This window comes from Acipenser ruthenus, chromosome 12 (assembly GCF_902713425.1).
Source record: "Acipenser ruthenus chromosome 12, fAciRut3.2 maternal haplotype, whole genome shotgun sequence".
Taxonomy (NCBI): domain Eukaryota; kingdom Metazoa; phylum Chordata; class Actinopteri; order Acipenseriformes; family Acipenseridae; genus Acipenser; species Acipenser ruthenus.
The window spans coordinates 29,987,478-30,008,967 of NC_081200.1; the positions used below are offsets into that span (position 1 = coordinate 29,987,478).

Consider the following 21,490-nt stretch of genomic DNA (forward strand, 5'->3'; position numbering starts at 1 on the left):
ACCCTGCAAGAAAAACAGTGAATCACTGTCACTAGACATAACCACATTATTTGTTTGCTGTTGGTATCATGCAGACATAGAAATACAATTCAAATATTCACAGAGTAAGGATGGACTAAAGGGTCTTGCAAAATCCTTATTGCCACACCTGACGACTATTGCCTAAATTTAATGAAAACTATATAATATTATTCATTTTCATTCGTAAGCATGGTATATCTAACCTAATAGGAAAGATACAAAAGCAGTAATAAACGCACAGGCGTAATTACACATTTTCAACGACGGGGAAATGTACATCTTACATTGCAGCAATACTAAAACTTGTATTACTCAAGAATTTTTTGGTATAATCACTGTTAGTACAGTAATCATAATCACAATCAGTAGTAGTAGTCTCCACTAGGACCCAGCAGAAACGCCAATCAACTGAGGCAGTGTTGCAATGCATTATGGGTGATGTCAAGCAGAGAACAGAGAGCGTAAGCCGGTAGTAAAGAACTCTACAAGTTATTTTTTCTTTTCATTGTGACATTTCTCCATCGTGATACAATTTCCGATGTCTATGGTCTCACTATACTATAAAAAAAAATTGAATTGGAACATTGTGAAATACTCCCCTAAAAAATAGGAAACATTCAAAAGTAATTTCAGTGTTTCTCACTATACAGGACTAAGGATTCAATTTGATCAATGTATACGCCACTGGATTTTATTACAGCGTTAAAAAGCACAGGGAATTAACCTGGATTTCCAGCTGTGGTTTATCACCACGGGGTATAGTAGGTTAATCAAATCAACCACTAAGTCTTCTCTATCACAGATGCATAAAATTACATTTGATATTATTTGATAAAAATGCGTAGCCACTGATTATTTCTCAAATATTTGTCAATGTAATTAACACAATGCTATTTTGTGAATGCCCTTTACATTAAACCTAATCTCCCTCCTTTGAAATCCTTGTGGTAGGGAAATGCAATTTAAAAGCTAGATTTTTCTGACAACAGCTAGTAACGCTGAGCCAACAGGAAGTTGAATCATAAAACTGAGTGATTCAGCTCACTACACATGGAGATACTGTATACCTGTAGTTACCTGTCTAACTAACAGAATTCACTAGAAGTTATAATGGGGAATGATGAACATCCCTACATATTTTAATACTTTGTCTCATTGTGAGGATTATTCAATTACTCCCTGTAATTGCTTTGAGCTGACTCGGGTTCTTAAAGGGTAATACACAGTGGGGCTCATTCAATTTTAAGTGGACAACAGTTTCAGTTTCAATAGAATATAAAATAACTGGTATCTATCCGCATGTTCTGCCTGCTGTGTTGTTGAGGTCTCCTGCAAAATGACATTGCAATGCAGTAGAAACCCACAAGGCCGCTTAGAAAAGCCAGTGGCAACATTTTTTCCCTTCCTTTAGGTCCTTATAATCTGGTTAGTAACATAATTTTTATCCAGCTTGTGTACACTCAGCGTTGGTTATGTCTGCCATCCGATCTGCGTTATTCCCCTGTTACATGGCTACATTCATTCAATCATGATCAAAGCAGGGGAGTGTATCTTTTGATGTCTGGAAGTTTTATTGAGCTGCTCTATAAAGCAGAGAATTAAATGGCGAAGATGTGTTTTTAAAATCAGCCAACAAGTCTAACTATGCAATTGTCTCATGCTGATACAGTCTGAAATAATATGACACATAGCCAATGCACACTGGAGCTGTACTTTGACATAATTTATATCCAGATAACCAACAGGAGTTTTATGGCAGCCATGACAATAAATGAAAACATTAAACTAAGTATTGTGTCAGCAGTGTGTATAATACCAGTACAAGGTTTCTACTGAAGCAGTTTTGAGGAAGAAAAGGTTTATAAAATGTATTTCAGCATTCAGAGATCAACATGCAAGCCTTGTCAGTACAGCACATTGACTCTGAACCTGGCAAACATCCAGTTACCGTTTCCAACAGCCAAAGGCTGTGTATTAAAGTAACTGCAACTAGGCATAGAATATCTACAGGTTTGTTTTGAGTACCCACCCTAGATTGCTCAAATGAATAACGAGCATTAGCAGTATTCTCAGGACCTTTTGAAGTTTTCAATCAAAATTGTCTGTGTTCTTGAAATGCATGTAACTGTCACATCTGCTCTTATGTGTTGTCACTATGACAACCAAATGGTTTATCATTCGAAATTCTAGTTGTCTGTTCTCTAGTTATTTGCCTCATTTGTGAAGGTTTGTTATTCAGCATAACCTCTGTGGATGTATACTGTGTAAGTATGTCTGCTAAAGTGTTATTAGCAGCACTGTCATGGCACACTCCTCTCTAGAGTAGAAATATTTCATTCAACCGGTTAAGAAATCACCTCTATCTAGTCTGTTGGTGTTTAACTGCAGTTTATTTCAATTGTCTGAAAACTCCAAAACTACTTTCCTTCCAAGGAGGACTGAATAAAATGGCCTCAATAGGCAGCTATACCTTACTATATTTGGTATCTGATTGATGGATACAATTAAGAGCAGGTGATTAAGAGCATGTAACAGGTGTTTTGCTCTCTTTCTCATGACTGGCTTCTATGTCTTGTAAATCCTGATGAAGGTGCACGGCACTGAAACATTGATCAGTCAATCATCTTGATGTTGCACAAATAAAAGTAAAAAATATTTTGGTCAACAAATCCTGAGTGTGGCTATGCTTAGTTTTATATATATATATATATATATATATATATATATATATATATATATATATATATATATAACCAACAGGTTATATATATATATATATCGACCCCACCTCCCTCCAGAGCTACCGTCCTGTCTCCCTCCTACCCTTCCTCTCCAAAACCCTCGAGCGGACTGTACACCGCCAGCTCTCTGCTTTCCTGTCCAACCACTCTCTGCTTGACCCTCTCCAATCTGGCTTCCGCTCTGCTCACTCCACTGAAACCGCCCTCCTGTCTGTCACCAACTCACTTAAGTGTGCCCGAGCTGCCTCTCTCTCCTCTGTCCTGATTCTCCTCGACCTCTCTGCTGCCTTTGACACTGTTGATCACTCTATTCTACTATCATCTCTTGCTGACCTGGGGATCTCTGGCACTGCTCTGGCCTGGTTCTCCTCCTACCTCTCCAACCGCACTTACCAGGTAACCTGGCTTGGAGCAACCTCCACACCTCACCCTCTCTTAACTGGAGTCCCCCAAGGGTCAGTCTTGGGTCCTCTCCTGTTCTCTCTCTACACCCGCTCCCTGGGCCCCCTCATCGCATCCTATGGTTTCTCATACCATTTCTATGCTGATGATGCTCAGATATTCCTCTCCTTCCCCACCTCTGACTCCACCATCTCCTCCCATATCTCTACCTGTCTGTCTGCTATTTCCTCCTGGACTCACTCGCATCACCTCAAACTCAACCTCTCTAAATCTGACCTCCTTTTCTTTCCCTCCTCCTCCTCCTCCTCTGATCTCTGTTCCTCTGGAATCTACCACACTCTCTCCCTCTTCCTCCGCTAAGAACCTCGGAGTCACCCTGGACCCCTGCCTCTCTTATTCCCAGCACATCTCCACTCTGGCACGCACTTGCCGATTCTTCCTGAGCAACATCCGAAGAATCCGACCCTTCCTCACCAACTACGCTACCCAGCTCCTGGTCCAGGCCCTGGTACTCTCCCGCCTAGACTACTGCAACTCCCTCCTGGCTGGCCTCCCTGCGTCCGCCACCCGTCCGCTCCAGCTCATCCAGAACTCTGCTGCCCGCCTGGTGTTCTCTCTGCCTCGCTTCGCCCACGCTACTCCACTACTCCGCTCACTCCACTGGCTCCCGATCACCGCTCACATCCAGTTCAAAACTCTTGTACTAGCTTACAGCTACATCCAGACCCTCATCTTTCCCTACACCCCCACTCGACCTCTCCGCTCCACCTGCACTAGAAGACTGGCTCTACCTCCGCTACGCTCCCAGAGCCCGCTCCTTCTCCACCCTTGCTCCGCAGTGGTGGAATGACCTTCCTACAGATGTCAGGACTGCCCAGTCCCTGACCACATTCCGGCGCCTCCTTAAGACTCACCTCTTCAAACAGCACCTGTAGAACTCCTCTGTTTGTATCCTGGGACACTATCACCCTTCATTTAAATGTGCTTTATTTTGCTCTTATCTGCCTATTTTACTGCATTTAATCCTGTACTTCAGAATACTGTAATCTGCCAAGTGTTTAACCTGTAGTATTTTGTATTTAATCATATCCTGATGTAACTATCACTATTTAATCATATCCTGATGTAACTATCACTATTATCTGCTGTATTATTGAATTGTGGTTTGTCACACTTGTACTTTGCTTGAACAAAAGTTATTGTATTTCTTGCTCTTATTGTATTACTTGTATTGTAACACTTGAAATGTATTTGCTTACGATTGTAAGTCGCCCTGGATAAGGGCGTCTGCTAAGAAATAAATAATAATAATAATAATAATAATAATAATATAACCAAACTAAAGGGTCTGAAAGAGTGAGCTGCCTATAGTCAACAACGCATCAGGAATCCCCAGGGGTACTGATTTGCTTTGCTCATTACTTTACAAGCTGCATTGCAATCATTCATAATGTCCTTTGCATTGGGTCTTACATTATAATGTTCCAGACTTTTCTCTCACTCTATAATTAAATGGCTTAAACAGGATAGGCCACAATTGGGATTTATGCAGTACTGTAACAGTAAAGTGCTATTTCCAAGGGGGCCCTGGGGTGTCTTTTAATTTCACTAGTTTCAAAGGAACAAAGGGTTTATAGGTCTAATGAAGGAATACAACAAGTAAAATTGCAACAAACTTGTACAAACGCAGTAGTGTGTGATTAGCTTCTTTGTAATTGTGTCCTGAACTATAACTGTAACAGCAACATAGTTTCATGAAATAGCATGCTTAGATAGGTAACATAGATACTGTATATGTATCAGTGCTAAAAAGTTGCTTTAGTCCAGACATGTAACTACAGCTGTGGCCAAAAGTTTAGCATCACCTCAAATTTAGGATTGACAAAAAAACTACATGAACATTATCTAGATATTTTATTTAACATCGTGTGGTCCAGTGGTTAAAGAAAAGGGCTTGTAATCAGAAGGTCCCCAGTTCAAATCCCACCTCAGCCACTGACTCATTGTGTGACCCTGAGCAAGTCACTTAACCTCCTTGTGCTCCATCTTTCGGGTGAGATGTATTTGTAAGTGACTCTGCAGCTGTTGCATAGTTCACACACCCTAGTCTCTGTTAATCGCCTTGGATAAAGGCATCTGCTAAATAAGTGTATGGAAAACTACAAAGCGGTGTGTAATTAAATATGTTAACATAACATTATTCAACAGGTTTCATTCAACTTTATGAAGCAAAATTAGTTAACTCTATAGGATGATGCAACACGTTTGGCCATAGCTGTACAATTTGAGATCACTATAATTAATTTTAATCTCTAGGTATAGTGGAATCCGACTAATATACATATTATTTTAATTGTAGTTATTTTATATAGAAATTAATACATTTTTGAATTACTTATACTCTACTTGATCTATGTTTGTGACATGGAAAGAACATGGTAACATTTTAACATAATACCCGCACATCTATATGAAATCCAATTGAGTATTATATGAATAGCACCTTCTTCCTATGGAATTTCCATGGAAGTAATAGAAGGTACATAATAACAAAGGATAAAACACCATATTTACCATGTATTTATAAAAGAAAAGAAACTACAAATGACTGACCTAAATTGAAGAAAGGGAATCATAATCTCACAGCAGGCAAACAGAATTCCAATCCCTTTTTGGGCAGAGCTAATCTCTCTCTCTCTCTCTCTCTCTCTCTCTCTCTCTCTCTCTCTCTCTCTCTCTCTCTCCAATAGTGTAGTTTGATATAGATTCTGCATATAGAAGAGGTTTCACAGTTTTACCAGTTTATAGCTAAAGTGTGTTGATAAAGGTACTGTTTATGGAGCAACAGAGGTTAATGTTTAATCATGAGTGAATAAACTGAGAGTACTGTCTGGAGGTGATGAGTCAACATTCGTCGGAAGGAGGGAATTCATATAAACCAACACCTGGGGAAGTCAAACAGTTTAATCAGGTGGTTCTGATCTATCTGGAGTTAACAAACACACTTGCTAATAATCTGCCTCACCAGGTTTACTGCAAGACTCTTTGTCTAAGGAGGAGTGCAATGTGGTCTGCGTTGACATTATGGTCGGGAATCTTCTTGTTCAGCCTGCCTGTTGTACATGGTACCTTTAGATATGAACGTAAGTGTATGATATATTATTCTATGCTTTATTATATTGATTGAGCAATATGACCATTTCTCATTTTTAAATTAGCTCAGAAATGTTAAACAATATAATCTTTGTTAATTTGATGGACAGATAGATGAGAACTAAAAAATTTTTTTTAAAGTTTTCATTTAACAGAAATTCAGCAACTGTACAGTATATAATTGCTTGCAGTGTGTTTCGTTATGGTGTTACACAGATATAGTAGCTATAGGACTACATATTATGGCATAAGGTCAGATAAACTGGTAACTGTTTAGTGGATTCTTGGTTGGTTTATGTTACGATAGCCAAGGCGTTAACATGTTTAAACTTTTCATCATTCTGATGAAGCCTATTTATCCTGCAGCTGGGCTGTAGAATAACTATTATTATTTAGTTAGTAAAAGTATTCTTTTAGAAAAATTACTAAATAGGGCCCTTAATGTCATAATTTCACCTGGAACCTTTTCTCAGTCAAGTGTATGATGGTAATATTCAATTGAAACTTCAGTGTCATTCGCTAATGCTGTCTCATAACTACAATTCATATTACATTACTGAGATGGATATTCTCTATATGGTAAATTAAAATAGACGAGGCATCACAATCATAGTTTAACTCCTTTAATGCCTATAATTGATGAAGAGGTTTCCTACTGTGTTTTTTTTTTATTTGTAGTTTTATCCAAATATGAAGTTCATACAGGAGGACAGTGTTTGGAGATTAAATATGTTTGCTGGGATGTCAGGCAGACTGTTTGATGTAGCCCTAGAATAAAAACAATAAAAGTACAGGTTGCTTTGTGAGGCTTTGAAATTGAAAACTGATTTGTGCATTATCAAAAGTTAATTGGTTGCTATGGAGCTAATTAGGTCAAAAGTTATTAATAAGGACTAAAGCCAGAATGTGCATTGCAGGCTTTCCAGAACTTCATGTATTAATGTGAAGTCAGGTCTATCTAGTCCTAATCCAGTTCTGTGATACAGTAGCGGCTCATATTTCAATTTCTAATTATTCTTTTTTTAAATTTGTATTCCCACACTTGTATAGTCTTCAGCGATTTTCCATTGAAGAAGACAATCATTCAGTGCTCCAAGAAGCCTTCCTGGAATACCGGATTTTCAGAAACACAAAATAAATACATGCATTTACGGTTTAGTTTTACTTTAAATCAATTCAAAACCTCATAAATGTTACATATTTAACTACAAATCCCCAAACTCTGAAATCATACTGGTAACTGCTCTCTTAAAACCCATAACAAAGCTTGTTCAAGTATTCATGCCCTGTTGAGTGTGGTCATAATCAATGGTACTTTTGCTATATATAATAGAATTCAATAGTATATTACTGAGATGGATATTCTGTATACTGATGTACAGTCATTCTGGTCTCCCTACAAATAGCCTCTGAAAATGCTGGCAGTGGTTTTGTGTAATCATTCTGGGAGACAGAATCAGAGAAAGCTTGTAGGGCTAAGCAAGGCCCAAGAAACAAAAAGCATAATTTTTGTTTACATAATTACATAACACTGTTGCATGATGTCAGCAACACCTTTTTTGGCCATAGAACATGAATTATTTTGTAGGGAAGAAAAGGTTAATTGCTCTGTGGGTTGGCATGACAACAGCGACTAGAAAAACTCTAGTTTAAAGTTCCAGATGCAGCTGCAGGCCTAGATACTTGCCAAAGAAGGATCCTGACTCCTGCATTGTGAATAACTGTCTACTGGAAAGGCATTTCTCTTGTTGGGACATGAGGCTTTGGCTTTAGCAGAAACGCATTTCACTTTGAAGCTTGAACAAGGTTTTTTGGAACATCTTGTACCGCTACAGAAAACAGGTCACCCCTGTGCTGGAGGCTTAATTTAGGCACAAGTATTGTTGAATATGATTGAAGCATACTAGAGAATAATGAAATTTAAAATACTTGATTGTTGAGATTTACTGAATTGTGAGACTGTAGTTTGGGATTAAGTGTTTGTTTTTCCTTATGGTTATAGTAATTCAAAAAGTTCAGTTTGGATTGGTTAGTCTGATTTTGTAAAACAGGCACCTACTCTTGTCTTCATTGAAAGCAACATGTTGTCACTGAATCTTGCTAGTACTAAACGTAAGGTAGTTTAAGATTGGTGCTAATAAGGGTTGGCAGTGAAACCAGCCAAGATTCTGAGACTTGTTCCATAATCATATTATGTTTTTGTACGCCATGGATCATAGGACAGGCACCATTTAATCGTTCACTATTGAGGTGCGATGTTTACTGTGCAGTCAACCATAGAGAAAACACTGAGTGACCTCACTAAGTCATCTGTGCTCAGACCTGTATGAACCTGTGTGTTGTCTCTCTGTCAATCAGCGTGTCGGGAGGGTATAACTCACTTTGGGCAGGAAGAGATCTCTTCCTTTGATAAATGAGAGAAGACAGACATTACCAATGACCAGAACTGGCATTAAGTTGTTACAGAATACACCTGTAAGCCCTATGAAAACTTACAGCTCCTAAAAACAACAAAACTACCAAAAACACTTAGCTTTAAAAACCCCCTCCTCTAAAAGTACCTTCCAATATATCTGTAACCTACTAGCCTCATACATGCTTAAAAAAGAGCAAATTGAATATTGATATTAGTTATTTAACAGAGAGTGGGTGGATAAACTCATAGTTTTGTCTATTGTAGCTTTTGCAGCAGTATCTGCTGTACAGTACGTTTACAGATTTGACTCAATTTGTACTACTTTGTTTAAAAAAATAGACATAAAGCCCACACAAACTTTTACTTAGCGGTTTAATTAGTGTTAATTAGCACCACCAGCTGCATCTGCAAAACTATAAATTACCAGCAGTAAGAGCATCTAAAACAACAGTGCAGCCTTCCTCAGCATATACTGTCAAAGCTATACTAAGTGCTTTAGGTAAATTGTGGATTGTGAAATGAAATCATAGGGAGTGGGATGTTCCAAATGGAATTCTATTTTTGTTACATGTGAAAAGATGCTTTCACATTTGTTGATGTTTTTATCCGAGGCATGTGTGTTGTGGCTTTGTTCTGCTAAGTGGCATCATAGATTCAGCATTTTGCAACAGTACGATTAATTTGTGAAGTGGTTCGAAGATTAGCAGTTGGCCCTGTATTACTGGCAGGCTAATGGGGCCTCACACGAGAGAGGAACCTCACCCTAAGCAGTTCAGTATTATTGTTTACAGTAGTAAAGCTTTGTAAAATAACAGGGAAAGCATGGTAAAGCAGAGGCATGCACAGTGAACCATGTGACAAAGCATTAGAGGGCACTATTGCAGGTACATGCTATTACCAACTAAGAAACATATTCTAGTTACAGTATTAATCACTTCAACTATACATTATGGCAAGAGTTGCCGTTGGCTTTTATTTGTTTATCAGTCTGTTTTTCAGTAATTCATAATTTATATTGTGAAGCAGCTGTCACCTCGCTGCGCAGTTCAATAGTCACCCCATTACTAGAGAGCCCTGTGAAGCTCTCATGTTCTTCTAACTGCTGAATCTCTGTGTGTGCTTTTCCTTTAGCTGACTGTAAGTGCAATGGCAAGGCTTCCCATTGTACATACGACCCCCAGGGATATATCTGTTTGAACTGCATTGATAACACTGATGGGCGCAACTGTGAAAAGTGTAAGAGCGGGTTCTTCCGTCAGAGGCCTGAAGACCGATGCCACCCATGCCTCTGCAACACTATGGGTATGTGAGGGAACAATGTTTGCAGGAACCCCAAGTAGACAACATTTCTGCTAATACCACCAACCGTCTTATTTAGTTTCTTATAGTTCTACCAATGTTAATTTTATTTGACATGCCCAAAATGAATGCAGTTTTATATTTAGTGAAACAATTAATTTACTTAATAATTAATCATGTAACTTTATATGATACCCAACCTCCAGTAAAGGCGTCCTGCAAACTAATGATTGTTTTACATAATACACACACACTCGCACACAGTCTTTGTGCATACGTCTTTGCAGAAGATCATCAAAGACCCCACTTAATGAGCTGGCTCCCAGATTTCCCTCCTGGGAGGGAAGTGGTGTTAAACCATGTTATTATGGTTTAGGTTAACTGACCCCTGCTCTGTGTATCTCCAGCCATAAACATCTCATGTAAATATTTTTCTCACTTCATCAGATGCCTAAAGCTGATAGGAATGTGCTTCAAATCTCAGTATTCTAACGTTATCTCATATTTTATTAAGTAAAGATAAATTCCATTCTACTACTTTCAACAATTCACTTAAAGTACTTTGAAAGCATAGAGAAGCTGTCAGGGTGTAGGTTGCTGGTAGTTTAGTGTGCCAGCACTAGTGGGTATGCTCCATAGTTACATATCATTAACATTCACCTCATTAAATTGAAATGTCTGACTTTAGGATCCCTGAGTGCTCAGTGTGATAATTACGGGCGTTGCAGCTGCAAACCAGGAGTGATGGGTGATAAGTGTGATCGCTGTCAGTCCGGGAGCGCTCTTACACAAGCTGGGTGTGGTGGCAGGTAAGACAAGCAATTCGACATGCTGAGAAAGATTGGAAAGAGCAAGAATCTCTCGTACAAAGTGATTTGCAGAGATTACACAGTAACTACATAGAAACTGAATTGAAACCAATCATATACATGCATGAGTGTTCATGGAAACTAAGATTATCCTTCCCAAAATACATAAATATAATTATAATACCAACAGTTTAAACTGGTGAGTAAACCATTACTGGGGAAGGACAAAGACGCTTCTGTAAACATGATTTCATTTTTTTCACAGATGTCGGTCGCGTGCCAGTGGCTTGGGGGCAGGTAACCCCACGGACTGCATGCCATGTTTCTGCTATGGGCATTCTTCCGACTGTACCTTCGCGGAGGGGTTCAGCGCTCACAACATCACTTCCACCTTCGACAACGGTAAGCTTAATTTCATCTCTACAGGTTTTCCAACAGAAAGACTGAGCACAGAATGGTCAACATGAAGGTAAAACCTGGTACCTAATTAACCTACCTTGTATTCTCTGCTGTAGGTGGACCAAATTGTCTGCATACCTATGTTTGAATTACAGTGATTCAGAATAACCACTTTAATAATATTCTTATTTTGTTATTTCAGCTTGACTACAGTTGTATTGTATTGTATTTTATTATATTGTTGGAGGTTTCTTGCTGTTATTATAATTTTTCTCCGTGCCTTGGGTCATCATGCAATTTCTCTTGTGCACAGATCCCGACGGATGGCGAGCTTCTTTCAAAACTGGTTCCCAAGTGCAGTTCCGCTGGTCCCCTAAGCACCATGATGTTTTCATAACATCCATGGACAACAATCCAGTCTACCTGCTGGCACCAGGTAGGCACTGTAAAGGAACTAAGGAATCTGATGGGCGGAGATGGGCGGAATCTGAGGAATCTGATGGGCGGATAAACCATGTTCTTCTGGTATCTCATTGCAGATTATCATTAGATAAAATGTTTGATATAACTCTTGACTTTCTTATAGATTCGTTTTTGGGGAACCAGGTTCTGAGCTATGGGCAGAACCTCTCCTTCTCGTTCAGTGTGGGTCGAGGAGGGCGGTGGCCATCCCCAGAAGATGTGGTGCTGGAGGGAGCAGGGCTGCGGGTGGCAGCTCCCCTGGCAGACCTGGGAAAAATCCTGCCCTGCGGCAAAATGAGTACCTACACCTTCAGGTGAGTGCCGGTCCACATGCTTGTTGGTTATTTATATAACTATTTTTTGGTTGGGATTCATTTTGTATAACCCACTTATTGTATTGAAATGTCTTCTTAATATTATAGGCTTGACGAACAACCAGGCAGTAAATGGAGACCGCTACTCAGCACATTGCAATTTCATAAACTGCTGAATAACTTGACTGCCATTAAGATTCGAGCCAACTATAGGGAAAAGAGTAAGTCTGCTTTAATGCATTTTGTTTGTTGAAGAGGAAGGTATTTTATGGTATTTGTGAAAATGTTAAACAGATAAGCTATAAGCCTTATATGTCAATCAGAAATTAGATATAGTAATATACCTGATTCTTCAATGACATACAAACCACAGTGCAAAAACATACAAAACACAGGACAAAAACACAAAACAATCATTGACTAACAGCACCGGTACACTGGGATAACCTATTTGTTACAGCCCCCACTAAGACTTTCCCTTGCTTGTTTCAGGCTATGGATACCTTGACAATGTGAGTCTGGAGTCAGCCCGTCACGGTGCCGGAGCCCCAGCCACTTGGGTTGAGAAGTGTAGCTGTCCCATGGGCTACCGGGGTCAGTTCTGCCAGGAATGTGCTCCAGGGTACCGGAGAGAATCTCCTAGCAGCGGGTCCTTCAGTGCCTGTGTACCCTGTAACTGCCGGGGAGGCACCTGCGACCAAGACACTGGTAAGACAGCATGCTACCAAACCTGGTGAATTTCATCTCTCTACGGTATAAACTGCTTGGTGTGAGTACGGTATCCACTGTAACTAATGTGGTGATGTTTTAGGAGACTGTTACTCTGGAGACGAGACCCCAGTTGTCCAGTGCCCAGCTGGTACCTACAACAGCCCGCAGAACCCCAGAAACTGCCTGCTTTGCCCCTGTGCCACAGGAGTCAGCTGCGTCATCACTCCAGGCACTAGAGAAGTGGCATGTGACGAGTGCCCTGCGGGAACGACAGGTAAGCACCACAGTTATTTATTTCAAATGCTGCTAGATTTACAATATAATATGGTCCAGAATTACAATACACTCACTGAGTCCTGACTTCTGGAGTGCCTTGTGTACTTGACAGGCTCCCGATGTGAGATGTGTGAAGATGGTTACTACGGTGACCCCCTGGGTGAGCGCGGCCCCCCCCGGCCTTGTCAGCGATGCCAGTGCAATGACAACATCGATCTCAACACTGTGGGCAACTGCGATCGTTTGAGCGGGGAGTGCCTCAGGTGCCTCTACAACACTGCCGGCTTCCACTGCGAGCAGTGCCGTGAGGGCTTCTACAGGAGCACCTCCATCCTCAACCCTGCCGAGCGCTGCACACGTAAGAGGCCGTTCATTCAGCCTTCATTATACTATACTGTAGAGAAAACACGCAGCTTCTACAAGAGGTTATTGCTTTATTTTATAGCAATATTCAATAAAACATCATCCCCAGGAGGTCAATGGAGTTGGATGGCTCTTAGCAGTAACAGTATAAAGCCAGGAGCACAGAGAAACGCAATCAATAAACAGGTAACTCAGTTGTAGGTAAAACAGGAAAATGTATAATATCATCTTAATTCCCTCACTTGTTCTCTCTACAGCATGTAACTGCAACCCTCTGGGCTCACAGTCACCACAGTGCAGCAAGAATGGCCAGTGTCAATGTAAAGAAGGACACGAAGGAACAAAGTGCGAACAAAAAACAGTTTGCCCATCCTGCTATAGCCAAGTGAAATACCAGGTAGGCCATCATCATATTGTTCACCATCAATACAGATTACAGTTTATTATAATGCTTTTCCAAAATTACAGTGTTTGCTAAAAGCATGGAGGCTTAATCAGACCTTTGTGTATTACATACAATAAGGCAAGGGTGGCCTACCCTGGTCCTAGAGCCACAATCCAGCAGTGTTATAGGTAACCCTTAAATCATCAGTTTCTGAAAAATGTAATTTGTTGATCAATTTAGCAAGTTAATTTGTGCAATTACATCAGGAGTGGTCATCTCTGGTCCATGACAGCTGCAGGGTGTTCAGGTTCTTGTTCCAAATTATCTCTAAATTAGTTAATTGAACAAATTACTACTTAAATTGAAAAAAAATGACTGCTTAACTAGTAAAAATTAAATTGTTCCAAGTCTTTAAAAAATTGATGATTTAAGGGTTACCTATAAAACCTGCTGGATGGTGGCTCTAAAGGACCACGGTTGGCCAGCCCTGCAATAAGGGATAAAGAGTTGACAGAAGAGATTTACAAGGATAGAAAGAGTGTGTGCAGTAGGAGCCAACAATACATAGGCCCAATTGAAGCAAGGGCAAAGGCAAATTGTCTAAGAACAATTTAGTTGCTGAAAGGAGTAGTTCAGATGTTCTTTTGGGTAGTTTCTTATTCGTTTTGCCTTTTACTTTTCACTGAAAAATGGGGCCCTGTTTGTACAGCTGGTATGTGAAATGGATTTAAACATCAATCTTTAAACAGTGTAGCTGTTTGGTTTTCATTTCTCACTGTTTTGGGTATTTCATGTGAAAGTAACTAGTTGGGCTCTAGACTAGAGAACTAAACAATCCTGATTGGTGTTGTAATGTCTGTGCTGCTGTAATTGCCATTCTGCCCCAGCTAGAGCTCACTTAGGGTTTCTCTTGTTACCTATTTGCCCTGGGGACCTTCATGAAAATCTTATTGAGCACTATCTCTATAAAGGGATATAATGTATAGAACTCATTTTATAGTAAATTGATACTGTTCAAGCAGTACAGCAATGATATGATTCTACTATCACTTTAATATACTATGACAGACAGCTTATTATGCATTCACATGCCAGAAATAAAACTTAAGCAAAAGTGTGGTTGGGTTATTTAGGCATGATATCTCTTAAAAGCCATTACTTTGTTTTTAAATGGCAGAAGATAATATTCTTACTTAATGTTTCATAACCAGGGAATATATTTATATTTTCGATCCAAGAGCTGTCATGTTGATATCCCAAGTGGATATCCCCTAGCTAACGGTGCATTGAGTCGATCTGAAAACAAGCTGGGGTCATTGCAAATATCAATCAAATGAACACAGAGGCAAACGCCTATTTGTATAATGTAGCTAAGGGATATATTTTTCATATATCAATTTTGCAGTTGTTATAAAGATTTGTCTTTCATTTTTAGTGTCTGTGCTTTTCAAAGGCTTTTAAAGAGTATGGTCTGTATAGAAAGTGTAGTAGAAAACTGAAAACTGAACAAGGGCTATAATGCCCAGGTGTGCTGACCCCTGGTTTTGTGTGTGTTCTAGATGGAGAGGCATTTGCTGAAGCTGAGGGATACAGAAGCTCTGTTTCGAAGACTTGATACCAGCCGTGCCCCCTTCTCTGAGATAGAGGTGGAGAAGGCTGTCAGAGAAGCTGAAAAAAACATTGCAGACCTACAGAGAGACACAGACCAATTATCAGGTATGGGGAGCTCAACGGGAACAGCAAAGCACCGCATACACTTCTTTATGTCTTTAAAGAAGATGGATAATACCCTAAAGAACAATGCTGAACCAGCAGACCTTATAAAACCCACACTAGGCACTCGAAAAGAAATACCTACCCATGCATCTCTGCATTTTGATTTGAAAAACATGATAGCCACTACAATTACATATATTTCATTATATGTCAGCTTATAAAAACAATACCTTCCACAGTAAGCATTATCTTGCAGATAAATGATTGCTTAAGTACTGTATTTCACAGGCTCATGCTGTGTCTGCAGTACATGAGGAAAACCAAGCATTTATAACTCATGAGGGCAGGTAGATCTGTGTTTATTCTGCATAAGCAAAGACATTGCCACAGCTCTGGGGTTCAGGCAAGTCTACTGTGTGACAGAAGGTGCAGTGGTTGGGGAGAATCCTTCCTCTAACAACAGAGCAAGAAAACAAAAAGCTAAAGGATTGCACAAGTTAGAGTTTGCACAGAAAAAACACCAACATCAACAACAAATAAAATACTCCATGTAGCAATTTGTTCTCCCATTCACAACTGTATATCAATAATGGATCATCAAAAAATAAAGAATACAAATTATATGCAATATGCAAAGATATTGTCGAAAGCATTTCATATAAATCAACACTGCCCTCTTTTGGTCCTGTGGTGAATCACTGGTGTTTAAAACAGCATCAGATTACCTCAAATATTATAAAGCATTTGTAGATGCTGTATTACCCTTTCTCTGTTAAAGTTGTTGGTAAAGAATAAATACTCACCTTTTTGTATGACGTTATATTTTATATCTTAAAAAAAAACAAACATTGAAAATCACTTGTATGCATTCCCCTTAAGCAAAAACCATGCACTAAGAGTTGTATATAAAATATCATAGAAATGAGTTTCATGTTTACAAAATCCTGCAAACCATATAGAGTATACTAGTCCTAATAAAACCTTGCACTGTTGTATAGTTAAGGACTCCAGTCTCCTGAAATCATACATATTTCCCAACTAGATCATAACAGCTAAGACTAAAGTGCCACCAGACCTCTTTGTTTAACATAAATTAATTGATATATTTTTATTTTTTTCTCCTGATGCATTGTACAGGTTCTGACAAAGCGCTGCTGAGTCGCTTGGCTGGTATAAGTAACACACAGTCCACTCAGTCTAGAAACCTGGATGGTGTTTCCCGGACAGTGGATGGGATGAAGGCGCTGGCTCAGCAGTATCAGTACCAGGTTGACACGGTCAAGGGGCTGATCAGCAGTGCCAGACAGACTGTGGACAAAGCCAAAGTGGAGATGAGACAAGTGGTAAATACTCAGCTAAGCTATTGACTCATCAGCTGCAGAAAGAGGGTTACTAAACCAGATCAGTGTTACAATCACACAATATGTGGGTGTAATGCTGGTAAGATTTGTTACAATTGCATATCTGCATGCTGTCTTCCATTTAAATATATACTGCTGTATGTTTTTTGTTAAGACCCATGAATTAAGACACATGCGTGCAGTTATTAAATTATTTATTTTTTACAATTTTCTCCAGGAACTTCCATCTGCGGATACTGGGACAGGCACAAACAGCCTCTCAGGCTTGGCACATGAGGCAACCACATTAGCAGACAGGTAATTCAAATTCTTTTGCAATTACGAAACTTAGGTCAGAGTAAAAAACATAACTATAAAACTATATTTTTTCTTGTGATTCTCACTCCAGGTGGGATTGCAACATCTAACCTGCATCTTAGTTGTCCAGGAGCAACTCTGTTAATACGACAGATCTTCAGAAGGTCTTCACAGTACATATATAAACTGTCCACATGTGCTTTTGCAGACACCGCACTGAGGTTGAAGGAATCGAGAGAGCAGCTAAAACCAGCAGCACCTCTGCAAATGAAGCCTATCAACTGATGCAGTCAGTGATCAATGGGGAGAACAAGGTGGCCAGCAGCATTCAGGATCTGAACACAATGTGAGTGCCTCTGTGTCTTTGGACCTCCATTGACATGCCTGCAAATACTGTTTCCTACCCTGAAGAATAGGCATTGTTCTGGGGGCCATGTAAACCTGATGAACTCAACAACTCATGAAATCATGAATGACAGATATACTTTCAATGAGCCTCCCCAGAATATTCATATATATATAACTTAGTGTTAGTGAAACATAGATTTGGACTTTACTATTCAAATTATTTCCAATAAAATAGGTAAGGTGTATGTATATGTGTGGATGGAAATTGACTTTTTTTTTTTTTTCTTTTTTTTTTTACTGCGAACGGAGGCTAATGCAGTCTGCTTGTGTCTTTCTTAGGTATAACAGAGATATAGCCACAGTCAACGACCTGGAAAACCAAGCTGCCAGGCTGAGCTCTGCTGCTGAAAGGGCAAGCCATTTGGCAACAGAGACCTTTAGGGATCTCTCAGGGTTTCAGATGATTAACCCCAGCTCTCTGCAGGTATGTGTCTATGTTCAGTGTTTTTGTGCTCATCAGATTAAACCACCATATCGAACTAAATACTGGAGCGATGAATCTGAGTGAGAAATACTTTAATGAAGAACACTGTGCATGTGCAGTTGCATTAAGAGGCAAACACTAGCCCTTTAATCAATTCAGTGTATTTGCTTCTTGGAATAGACTCCTATTTTTGTTTAATTTCAGAACGAGATGAAAAGGCTCACTCAGGAGGCTGAGGTCTTGCAACCCAATGCAGAGGGAAAGCTCTCCAGTATTCAGAAATTAAACCAAGAGGTGACGGCAGATGAGTCTGAGGCCACAAAACTGCTGGCCAAAGGGATATCAGACCAGCAGGTAAGTGTTCTCTGAGCACTCTACTGTAGCTACAGGACAGATATGTTCTGAATACCCTGACACAATTATCCAATACAATCTGATAGATGGCGCATGCTATTCTAGTAGTTTACACATGGGAATAAACCTAACCTGTACCATAATGCATGACACTAGTTTTTATTTCATAATATAAAAAGAAACTGACTGCACCAACAAATATCCTAACATTCTGCATACTTAATTGTATTATTACTTTGATTGCAGCTTGGAGATCAGCTCCTAGCAAGAGCAAATGTTGCCAAGGCTGAGGCCTTGAGGGCATTGAACGACGGGCAGGCTAACCTAGGAAAGGTGGAGGATGTCCTGGCCAAGCTTCAAGGTGAGTAGCTGATACTAGTAACCTTTAAGTTATGGATCTGACATAGTGGAGTTAATATAATATCATATAAAAAATTATTTATAACCCTTTAATAACACATTTACTTTTAATGTATTTACTTATTTTTACCAATTTGTTGTAAAGGCTTTGTTGGTGGTGTTTTCTGTAAAAAAAACATTCTAACACAGCTAAATCTACTCAAGACTTTATCAAAGCCAATATGACCCTTGTTATTCTTTGACTGACACAGCCTTTATGAAACCAATTGGGGAACTGCTTCAGCTGCTCATCAGATGCAGACTTTTATTTTTTACACCATTTTACTTGACTGTCTCTCCCAGTATTAAAATGAGCCTTTTCTGGACTACAGTCTTTTTACCTTTTGCTCACAAACTCAGTGGGGTGGGAAGAGGGTGGATGGCAAACATACCTGTTTAATTTAGGCGACAAGAAGATCAGATAGTTTTCCCAAGCAGGGGTTGACAAAATGAATGTACTTGTGGACAGTCAACAAGCCGAATGTGGTTCTCCTTTTCTTCCTTCCTTTTCATTCCTGAAAGAAATGATATTATCAGAGTATGTAAGCCTCTAAATTCTGCAACCAGACCTAATCACTGGGGATTTTTTTCAACAGGGTTCAATGGACAGCTAAATCAAAACAGGAAGGAAGCTGAAGAGGCGATGAATAAAATCCCTTTCATTAGAGGCCTTGTTCGAGAGGCCACACAGACAAACAACCAGGCAGAGACGTTACTGGGGAATGCAGACAAAGATGTGACCAAAGCGATTCAAAACGCAAGAGACGCCGGGGACATAGCTGAAAACACGGGCACGGTAAGGAGCGAATCACTGAGGAAGTGAGGAATTCACAGAGGGAGAAACAAAAACAACAGATTCAGGCCATCACTACTGGCCTGACAACAAGAATACAATGTAATCAAACATACAAAACTCTCTGCTTCTGCAGCACAATGATTTGTACAGGATAGTGATGTCACAGTCCCAAACCAGCGACAAACACGGAATTGGTGTGCAAGGTACAATAAGAATGTTTGCTGTAAGTTAGATTGAGTTAAAGAATCAGATCCAGTTTACAGTGGTTTAGTAGGGACCAGTGTGTCGTACTGGAAAATACAGGAGGAGACGCTGCAGGTATCAGAAATATTGATACATAGTTCAAAATAGGGATCACAAAACAATTACTACCTGTATTATTATTATCTGTTTTCTGTATACAAATCATTTCAATACTAATAACTTTTTTTAAAAATTTTTTTACAGGAAGCACAAAACTCTCAATTAAAACTGAATGGATTGTTTAATAATGTGTTGACGTTAGACAACGACCTAAATGGCTTGAAGCGGGCAACGTTAAACGTTCAGGATCGTTTGGCCACAGCAGAAAGTAATGCAAACCGGGATGCAGAAGCTGTGAAACAGGTACAAAGAGAGTTTGTTTTATCCAAGGCTTAATCACAGCATGACATGGAAGAGATCTTATCATGTTTATTAGCAAAATAGAATGATCCATCAGTAAGCGTGTTTAGCAGAGCCTGCAAACCAGTCCTGGTGCATCCATTTTCATATCAGATGTGTCCCAGACTACACTACAATCATAAACTTTCATAAATAATTTGCCATTTTAATAGTAACACAGTGCCCTCTAGTGTTACCTTACTTCCACCCCCATTCCCAGTCCCTCCTAGATCAGTAATGGACCGTATGCCAAAACACCGTAACTACCATCCTGTTACATTTATAACAGGGCCAGGCCAACAATCAAAAGAAAAGAATTCAAAGATCATTAAACACTAGAATGTTTTGTTTCAGGTTACAAAGGAGGCAGCTGCAGCTTATGACAGTGCAGTACAAACTAAAGGAGCTGTAGGAGATACACTGTCCATCATCAAAAACCTGCTCAATCTACTTGGTACGTATTTGCAAAAATTGTTTCATTCACATATATATATATATATATATATATATATATATATATATATATATATATATATATATATATATATATACACACACATATATATATATATATATATATATATATGAATGAAACAATTCTTGACTAGCCTATACATTGTTCCCTATAGTTTCACTATATATGCAGTATTTAAATCACAATATCCTCATTCCATTGCCTTGGTTTGTTTCTTCTTGTTCCTCTCAGACCAGCCAGGCAGTATAGATGAAGGCAGACTGAAGCAGCTGGAGGGGTCGATAGCAGACAGCATGGAGAAAGTGCAGAGTCAGCTGAAACCCAGAATGGCAGACCTGGAACTAATGGAGGCCAGACAGCAACAGAGAATTACTGCCCTCACCACTGACATTGACAACATCTTAAATGACATTCAAAACCTTGAAGAGATTCGGGATAAAATCCCTAAGGGATGCTACAACACTGCGCCCATAGAGAGACCCTAATTATCTATTCATTCAAGACTCAGATGGTTTTTATATAATTTCTGTCATTTGCTCAGGTAAATGAACATTCTCATCTAGTTAGCCAATATGTTCCAATGTAAGTTACCCCCCCCCCCCTCCCCAGTTGTGCACTGCAATGAAATGATATTTGACTGTTTAAATATAATTTGTAAATGCGTATAATTTATGTTGATAAGTAATATGTCTGGACACTTTAATGATGCTGGCAAAAGGTTTATAATACCAGTAAAAAATACTTTTTTATTTTCTACTTGTTGCTATTTATTTGTGTTGTCTTATTTTCCAATAACATTTTGGGAAATGTTCCATTGCAACACTTGAATACCAATGCCCATTTGTCTTTTAAAACAAGACTTTATGA

The 21,490-nt window shown here is 39.3% G+C and overlaps 1 protein-coding gene across 1 annotated transcript; it reads left to right on the top strand.

Moving 5' to 3' along the window:
* Nucleotides 1–5,914: 5,914 nt before the first annotated feature.
* On the top strand, nt 5,915–21,415 carry LOC117416904 (laminin subunit gamma-2-like). Its single transcript, XM_034028382.3, has 22 exons — nt 5,915–6,307; nt 9,865–10,035; nt 10,721–10,841; nt 11,107–11,243; nt 11,554–11,676; nt 11,827–12,016; nt 12,125–12,237; nt 12,509–12,724; nt 12,828–13,001; nt 13,116–13,361; nt 13,624–13,763; nt 15,311–15,467; nt 16,605–16,810; nt 17,046–17,125; nt 17,334–17,471; nt 17,813–17,957; nt 18,162–18,311; nt 18,558–18,672; nt 19,307–19,506; nt 19,954–20,112; nt 20,503–20,602; nt 20,855–21,415. Exons 1-22 carry the CDS (start codon nt 6,064–6,066, stop codon nt 21,106–21,108), a joined length of 3,579 nt encoding a protein of 1,192 aa, XP_033884273.3. The 5' UTR covers nt 5,915–6,063; the 3' UTR covers nt 21,109–21,415.
* The last annotated feature ends 75 nt before the right edge of the window (nt 21,416–21,490 follow it).